Raw genomic sequence first — 9,411 nt, forward strand, 5'->3', positions numbered from 1 at the left:
TCATATAGATGAATTTTCACCCTAAGAAAATGTACAAACTTGGCCCTAACTATGCAACATTGCAGCTTCTTGAAAAATATTCTGTTCCATGTCTGCAAAAAAAGCAACAAACAGCCTCTTGCCAAAGCCCAAAATGATTACAGCCTTGTAGTTGGACTAAGAAACAGGCTAAAATTTGGAAACGTCAACTCTCCTCTTACCAGCAATTCCTCAATCCTTGGTGATGGTGAGACTTTTTCTCCTTCCTGGGGCCTGGTTTCTGTTCAAAGCAGGTAATAGAGGGGCCTTTCCATGAATCTCCCATTAGAAACTTCCGCTTAATCAGACATTTTTCCTGACAGCACCTTACAGCTTGAGAACTCAAAGCCCACAACTACCAAGTAAGTATCCATTTCTCCTTTACCCAGGTGGGGGTGGCAGGGGAACAGAGACATGGAGAAAGCAAAGGAGAGAGCCTGCTGTGTGTCCCTCTCCTTCCAGAAGTTCCTGGGTGCCAACGTCTGCCCCTCTTTCACTCATGGTAGCTTCCTTGGAACTGGGGCTCCCTGGTCACACTGCCCTCTCTGTTTGTGATTGAAGGCAAAGGAAACGGCCAGAATCCGGGAGCATCCGGAAAACATTTCGGAGCGACAGCCATGGGCTGAGCAGTTCCCTGACTGACTCCACCTCCCCGGGGGTGGGGGCTAGCTGCCGCCCATCTTCCCAGCCTATCATGAGCCAGAGTCTCCCCAAGGAAGGGCCAGATAAGTGTTCCATCAGTGGGCACGGGAGCCTCAACTCCATCAGCCGCCACTCGTCCCTGAAGAATCGGCTGGACAGTCCACAGATCCGGAAGACAGTGACAGCCGGAAGGTCAAAAAGCTTCAATAACCACCGGCCCGTGGATCCTGAGGTCATCGCACAGGTAACTGAGGGCTCCTGGAAAGACAGCTGGCATGAGTCTCCCCTTGTCACCACTGCTTAGTGCAGCCCGTGCTGATAAGGACAGAACTTGAAACAGAATGTTGCTTTGTACGTTGTATACTGAGTTCAGGGCCTATTGGACATGTGGGCCTGATAAGACAGCTTTCTAAGACATGTGCCGACCTCTCCCTCCCCAAAAAGAACTTGAAGACAGAATAAAAAAATTCCAACTTCTTGCGCGTATATGGGCTATTTGCAAGGCTGTTGTCATCTTTTTAAGTCGGTCACAGAGTATTTTGATCAGAGTCCATTCAGCCCATGTTGCAAGTCTTGAGACCCTGATAGACTTTGGGAAGCTGCCCGAGCATTGAGGCTCAGATGTAATTCTGGCCACATTTTTATGGTGTCCCCACCATCCCGTTTCCTGAGGCTAATATCTGGTCCCTCATAGTAGATGGATGGTGGTAACTATCTGCTTCTGGTCTTGAAGGCCCCAAAATACTCTGCCCCCAGGGACGCAGGTACTAGGTTTCCAGCCCAAGACTCCAGATGCACTGGAGATGAGCTCCTTGGTTACAGGGGTGTTCTTTCCATGTATACACCACACTGATGAGTCTCTGTTTTCCATGAAATATTAGAGATCCAACCCCACCTCTAAACCTCCGACTACCAGGCTCGCTCCAAGCAGCTCACTCAGACGTCTCTCCCAACTCTATAATTTTCGTTAGACCAGGTAGGAACTGAGGGCTCGTTGTTGCCCTCTTCTGTCTCAACTCAGTTGAGATTCTCTTCACCCCATCTTCCAGGGGACAAAGAGTCTGGGTGTGGTCTCTATTGGCTTAATTGTGGTGCTCTGCTTAGGGAAGGTGTACCTGGCAAGCTCAGTATTAAGCTCTGGGCCTGAGATGCCTTGCTTTGCTAGCGTCTATTCTGTGCCTCTACTTAAGCTCTTGGCTGCAGTCTGCGTTACACCAGGGGAATCCGCCCATCTCCCTCGTTGGCCAGGTGTTACTAGGAAGGGCAGAATAGGAACACAGCTGGGACAGACTCTAGCTGCAGAGCGGGACTGTGGAGGGCGATGGAGTTCTTCCTGGGCATCTTAAGGTTTGAGAACATCATAGGGATGACAGAAATTGAATCACTGTCAACAGAACCCGTGGATCACCCTGGAGGACCAAGATATCTTATGCAAGGGCCTTTGCTTGGAGCATACAATCTTTCAATGTGAACCTGATATCAAGGGAGAAGCCCTGGGGTGGTTTGTGGGGAGTGCCAGACACATATGTGTGAGGAGGAAGGGAGGGACGGAGCTGGGACTTCTCCCTGGGAGGCAGCTGGCTTCATACTAAGGGTCTTTGGTTCTACCTTGAGCCCCTGAGCTAGGACTGCAATTTCCTAAGATCTGCTGTGTTCCACTGTGACTTTCCGATGATTCACCTATGTGGGCTCTGGCGCCCCCTCCTGGTCACTCTTTGGCTCCCCTCTCTTGGTGATGGGTAGAAGGAAATGGTTTTACCAAGTTGGGTGGGTGGTGGGGCAGGGAAGTGTCCTAGTGAATCTTCAGGGCCAGGGGCTCTTGAGGAGAAAGGACTAACCCTCTTAACCTTCAGCCTTGAAGTCCAAGAGAACAAAGATCCTACTTCATCTCTACCACTTAAAAACAAATGTTTATTATATACAATTTCAAGTATATATAAAAGTAGAGAGAACTGGATAATGAATCCCATGTACTCACGACCAAACTCCTGGCCATTCTTAGTTCATCCACCTTTTCCCTCCGCATTGGATATAAATACTTCATCCATAGGTGTTTCAGTGCATATCTCTAAAACCCGAGGGCTCTCAAAAACATCTCAACACTCTTTCTAAAGGAAAAAAAATCTCTTGATAATGACAACCCCTTTGTCCCCCTCCCCCCACATTCTGAACATTCATATGTTCAAGGATTTTGGCCAAGTAAAATAATCTGGACATCTCATTGCAGTTGGTTTCTCCACGATTTTGCCTGTGGTGTTGAAATAGGATCCTTGGGGACTTCTCCCTACATTTGCCTCACCTCCTCCTTTTTCCTGTTTTGCAGGATATTGAGGCAACTATGAACTCTGCCCTGAACGAGCTGCGAGAGCTGGAACGGCAGAGCACCGTCAAGCACACCCCTGACGTGGTTCTGGACACCTTGGAGCCCCTCAAAACCTCCCCAGTGGTGGCCCCCACATCGGAGCCCTCCAGCCCCCTGCACACCCAGCTCCTCAAGGACCCGGAGCCCACCTTCCAGCGTAGTGCCAGCACTGCTGGGGACATCGCCTGCGCCTTCCGGCCTGTGAAGTCTGTCAAGATGGCTGCCCCAGTCAAGCCACCAGCCACACGGCCCAAGCCCACTGTCTTCCCCAAAACAAATGCCACTAGCCCTGGTGTCAACCCATCAGCTTCCCCACAATCCACTGACAAGTCTTGTACTGTCTGAGGGATATAATTTAATTGTTCTACACAAGGGGGCTGGAGGGACTGACTGTTATTAAAATCTTCCTATTTAACTAGCTTGGGGACTTCAGTTGAAAAATTAGATTCTAAGTTGTTCTTGCAGAAATTAGCCTTCCCATCACCCAAAACCTTGAGAATGAAGCCCTCATTATCGCCCTGCCCTGCCCTTCCCGCTGCCCTCCGCTTCCCCCAGTTGTCGTAACCCAGCCAGCTGCAGTACATACTGTTCTTAGGTTAGCCAGAGATAGATTTTTTTCATTATCAGGTCACTGTGAAATCTGGCCAGGCAAGTCATGAGGACATGGGCAGAAGTCTCAGTCCCCTCAGACGTAGGGGATGCCTGACCAGATGATTGGCTACTGACATCTAGCTCTCGGTGGCTTCTTGTTTTGGGTACTGATTGTAGAAAATCATATGTAGTCGTTTAGTCAGCTCTTCGTTTTGCGCACACACGCACACACACACACTTTTCTAGTCTCTGGCATGTGTAGCCTGTCCTGGTCCTAGACAGTCTCTTTGTAAGTTATTGTGGCAGTTCACACAGGAGCCACCAGGGGTCCCTGTTTCCGTTACAAATCTTGTTCTGTCTGGGCCAGAGAACCTAACCTTTGAAATCTCTCCATCATAGGGAATTGAGCAGAATGGGACTCAATCCTGTAATCTGTTTGGGGGTTGGGGGCTTTCTCTCTGTCTTCTTTCTATTGGTGTGGATTGGTCATTGGTGTTTGCTTTTGCTCTTCTCCATCCTCTGGAACTATTACAACCCAATCTTATTATGGAACTTCTCAAGTTTTTCTGAATGTATAGACATTTCTCGGATTCCCGTCTTTGTCTCTGATGGACCGTTTCCCATTTAAGACATTTTCCTGTATTAGACAGCTTTATAGCTGGTTTTAGGGTAAAGAGTCTTAAGAGAGTTTTATTATGTTTATGGCAGGTTTGGAAAAGGTAAGAAATGGGTCCTTCCACTCGTTTGGTCCTTCCACTTAAGACATAAAATACATTATCCTATTAAAAGTTAAATTCAGCTTTGCCAACCCCAAAAGTATTCCCAAATGAAAGCTAATCCTAAGTTTATCCCCTAGTTTGGTTATTCTATAAGGTCTGTCTCATCAGGGACCAACAGGGGCTTGGGAGAGCCCTAGTTAGATTAAAGAGAGACATTTCTCCTTCAAATCTGTTTTCTTTTATCCAAATAAGGACAACTAAGAGAACCTTGGCCCCATGGGCTCTGATGTTTTCCCAAAGGCCGGAATCGAGGAAAATTAAAAATTGGATGCTGAATATTTTGTCCTGTTTTCTGGTTCCCGTCCAGAAAGCAAAAACAATGCCCTTGTCTGCTTTAATCCAGTCTCCCAACCCGGTGCCCATTGCCCAGCTCCTCCAGCGTCATGCTGTCCCAGCAGGACCAGAGCTGGAGACAGTCACATCCCAGGCTCATGAGTCTCAGACACCTAGCTGGGTTGAAGCTGAAATTCATTCCTCTTGTCAGTTTTTTGGTTGTAAAGCTTCACTTTTAGCGTTGTTGTTTTCTGTAGTTCAGAAGAGATGGGTTGCCATTCAGATAGGAAAATCTGAGTTTTCTTATCTTTAGCCTAGAAGATCCTTGTGGACCAACATTTTGAAGTTGGTAGTTGATAGTGGAAGTGGTAGGATTTTCCTCATTCTGTGTTAAGGAAAAGAGGGACTTTGCGGGAAATTACTAATCAGAACGATAACCTGCAACACTAGGAAAACCATTCCAAGAGATGAAAGGGAGAAATGAAGAGCTCCTTCAATGAAGTGAGTCAACCGATGAGAGGCAACCCGCGGTCCTCTGGATTCTTGGCTTTTGTTGCTCTGTTTAGTGGCCTGTCCTTGTCGGTCACCTGGACTTAGGCAGGTCTTGAGCCAACAGGGATTTTCATACCCAAGAATCTGTTTCCTTGCTGAAAATGGAATCCCATCCTACCCTTTACATTCCTTTTGATCCAACTAATCCAAACCGGTGCCCACGCCGACCTTTTCTCCTCCCTCCAGCATACTCCTCTCTAAGAAAGGAGAAGCAACACTTTCTTAATGACAATGCTTCGGGCCTGTTCCGTTCCTGCCTTATTTCTCTTTCAGCCTGTACATGACTGTGTTCACCATCCCCTTGGGTCAGTGTCCATCTGCTGATCTGCGTCGTGAACTGGACAGTGTGTGAATGGTCACCTCCTCCCCAGCTCCGGGAGCCTAGTTGTCTTCCTCTCTCTGGTGCTCCTAACACTTGTGAGATGGTCCTGTCGAGAGGTCTAGGAACCCATAGAAGGAGAGTCTTCCTCAGCAGAACTTATTGCAGTCAACTGGAATCGAGGTTGCACACTGTGATTTTTACACCGAAAAGCCAAAAGGAGCCTAGGGAGACCAGTCTTCCTCCAACATGCTCGCCTAAGCCAGCGTGATGCTGCGCAGAGCCCCACTCTGGCCCCTGGGGCATGGATCCTTTTCCTGGTGTAGACTCTGATGGGTCAGGCTGGGGGACAGAGGTGGGGTGGGGCGACCAGCATCCCAATTTGGAAAAAGAGTTTGTAGCCAGCAGCCTAGAAACTGGAAACACTGGTCTCAGCCAACCTCCTCAGGGCACCCTGGTTTCTCCCCAAGGAGATGAGGAGAGATGATGCCAGCAACAGGATGAACAGACCACTGGAAGGGCTGGTGTGGATGTACTTTACGTTCAGAAGAGAAGTTAGAATCTTCCAGGGAATTGCAATGTTGTGGCGTCTGACTTGTATGTCACGTTTGTGTACAATGGTATATTCTTTAAATAGTGTTGATAACTGGAATATTGTATGTATGCTTGGAGATGCTTTGTGTGAACCTAAGACTGTCACTCAACAGATGTTGGATTGGGGAAAATCCAAAGCACAACTTCGAAATAAAATACGTTTTTAGGTTTCGATGCTGCAGTTTGTATCCCTTCTCCACTCCCTGAAATCTCCACTCCATGAGTCCCACTGCCTAGGACGGATTGTGATTTGTCCAAGGTAATGGAGGCTTCCCTGGCAACAGAAGGAGGCATTAGGTGACCTTGGGAGCCAGCTGCCTTCTCCGTCCCGCAACCAGACACAGCACAGGTACATTTATAATGTGGGTTTTCCCCCCAAGCGTTTCTATTTAGCCCATGTGTGGAACCTAAGAGGTTGTGTGGAAAGACTTGCAGCTCTCCACGAGGCAGTCTGTTACCATGAGAACCATTTCCTCCACAGAATCCACCCCCCCTGTTTTCAACGAGGATTGTCCTCATTTCCATCTCTAGTCAGATTTCCCTGCTTGGAGGAGTGGGGCCTGCGAAGTTGCTTGGAAGCTTTGCCAGCCACAACCAAAGATGACTGACGGTCTTAGTTTTTCTACAGCCAAAGCCCGGAGTCATTCTGCCCTTGGCAGCCCCCTGCCTCTGAGAGAAAAGCTGACCCATCGGCTTGTGCTGTTGGTGTTGAGTACAGGGTGGGGGAGGGGAGCACAGAGAAATGCTTTCTATAGATTTTGATTCTAGCACATTGTAAGTTCAGGAGTGAAGTTATTCAAAGATGACAACTTGAATGTATCCTCGACTCCCTAGGGCCCACATGTATCCTCAGTGGGCTCATTCTAATACCAGGAGCTCCTGCAGAGGGATGACATCTCGGAGCCAAGACAGTGCCCAGTGCTCAATGATAATACAGAGTCCTGCCCCAGGCCCTCAACTGGACACTGTACATATCTAAGGTTTGTCACCTCCACCGGTTACTTGTGTATCTTGTGCAGCTCTCATACCCTTCCACTCTGTCATCTTTTCCCCTCCCTCATTTTAATGGTAGAGCTACAGCTTGACCTTCTCTTGCTGGTCCCTTGATCTTGACCGTCCTGCCACCTTGTGATGAGTTCCCACTCCTGAGTGTAGGTGACGAGCTATGACAGAGTTCTTTCTTAAGCTGTGAGCAAAGGAGCAAAGGATCTGATTTCCAGAGAATCCTAAGGCAAAAGTGGGCTATTCTTTGGGGATCCTCTTAATTCCTGTCACGTATCCTGATGGGAGCTTGATGGAAGCAAGTGACAACACAATCAAAACACAGGCCCGGATTCCATCCAGACAGAAGCCAAAAAAAAGGAGACGGTGGGATATGAATTAGGAAATGGTCTTTATGATGAACTAATCTAAATATTTATATTCATAGGTATATGAAGCTTCCTTTTACTCGGGAGTTAGCAACCCTGGCGTATTACAGATGCCAGAGACTCATTCATTGGTCAGTCAACAAACCAAGCCTCACTGTGTGCCAAGCACTTTCATATAATATCGAACAGGAGGAATAGATAATGGAGCCCTGTAGTTTCGAGAAGAACAAATAAATAAGCAAAATAAGTGTTACTCTGAAAATGAAACAATGTAGTAAGATAGTGCCTGGCTTGCTCAAGAACAGCCATTGTCGGGGTGTGAGTAAGAGTTCTGACCCTCGGATATGTGCATGTGGAGTTTGAGGGACAGATCGTACCTGAAAACAAATTTGGGCGCCATCACCTTATAGATGTGTTCAAACCAAGACGCCCAGGAAGAACATATAAAAGAAAAAAAGGTGTCAGTAATTAGAAATTCGACAGAGCAGGAGCCAGCAAAGAAGACAGAGGAAGCGAGTGAGAGGTAGGTGGCTGACAGCAGCATCGCAGAAACCAAGAGAAGGAAATGTTTCAACAGGAGGGAGGAATCAGCTGTCACACGCTGGTGGGGTAAAATGAGGCCCGCGAGGAAAGATAATTGTTGGTGACCTGGACAAGGGCATTTTCAATACAGAGAAAATGAGTCGGATGGGAGTGGGCTGGGTAGCAAATGGAACAGGAAAGGTCAGAAACCCTGGGCAGCTCAGAGGTGTGGCTTTGAAGTGGGGAGTGTCAGAAGGGGTCAAGGGACCAGGTTTTTGTTTTAGAAATGGACGGCATTGGTGCATCTTTGCTCAAGGGCAGGACCCCTTCAAATGGAAGGAGTAAATATGCAGGAGAGGGTTGGCCAGGGCCAGAGAAAAAACACTTCCGTCTCCCGGGAGGGGAGGCACGTGTGACGCAAGGCAGGCAGTGAATGTGGGGGTGAGAAGATGAGGGAGTTCCCTTTTGATTGCTTCTTTTGTTTCAGTGAAGTTGGAAGGCAAAGGCGTTAGCTGCCAGAGTGGGAGGGAATGGTGAGTAGGAGGTTTGAAGAGTTAAGAGAATGAGTGAAATGCTCACTTTCCAAGCCAAGAAAGACAGCAGCACATGGTGGCTCAGGCCAGTTTCCCTCAGTGGTGCTACTCCCACAGCATCTTGTCCCACTGCATGGGGGAATGGTTTCAGGTCTGGTTGCACTGTTTGTCCCTCCTTCCCCATCCAAAGCTCCTAGCCAGAGCTGACTGGTGAAGGTGGAAAGGAGCAGGGCTCTGGGACCTTGTCGCTCAGCCTTTCATACATGACTGAGTAGGTGAGTGCACACTGTCCGCTGTATTGCCCTCTTCCACAGACCCACCTGCCTTAGTCCTTTGAGGCCCCTGTCAAACAGGCTCAAGACATGTCGGGGCAGAAAAGGCAACTAGTACTTATTCAGGGCCTACCAGGTAGCAGGCACTTCTTTTCTGTTTCAGATGAACACAGAAATGTCCAGTGACTTCCTCAAGGTCATGCAGAACAAGTGCTAGAGTCAGGACTCAAACGTCTGTGATGGCAAAGCTGCGGTGCCCGTCACTATATTCTCAGCCTCCCTTTGTAGAGGGCAGACCTGAACTTTTCCCCTCAGAGCTACCATAAAAGACCCCCTCTCCCCACCTCTGGTCCTTTTCCTACCTCTGAATTGCCACTTTTATTTCTATGAGTCCTCAGAGCCACTTGGGGACGCGGTAAGGCCTCTTACAGACTTCCTCTTCCCTTCAGGAGCCTGCCAGGCTCCTGTGCCACCTGAGATGAAAAACAATAATTGCTCAGCTGGGCCCAGCAGCTCAAAATCACAGGCGAGACAATCATTCATGTTGCCCACACAGAGGATGTGACCCCACAGAGGGGGCCAGC

General features: G+C 48.4%; 1 protein-coding gene across 2 annotated transcripts in view; it reads left to right on the forward strand.

Moving 5' to 3' along the window:
- Nucleotides 1-6,302, forward strand: part of SRGAP2 (SLIT-ROBO Rho GTPase activating protein 2) — a 231,310-nt gene extending 225,008 nt beyond the window's left edge. For both annotated transcript variants that reach the window (XM_081026382.1, XM_081026383.1), the window contains exons 22-23: nt 580-904; nt 2,984-6,302. In XM_081026382.1, coding sequence (XP_080882508.1) covers nt 580-904; nt 2,984-3,367 — 709 coding nt within the window. In that variant the 3' untranslated portion in view covers nt 3,368-6,302. The remainder of the gene's footprint in view (nt 1-579; nt 905-2,983) is intronic.
- The last annotated feature ends 3,109 nt before the right edge of the window (nt 6,303-9,411 follow it).

Source organism: Rhinolophus hipposideros (assembly GCF_964194185.1).
Source record: "Rhinolophus hipposideros genome assembly, chromosome: 19".
Taxonomy (NCBI): domain Eukaryota; kingdom Metazoa; phylum Chordata; class Mammalia; order Chiroptera; family Rhinolophidae; genus Rhinolophus; species Rhinolophus hipposideros.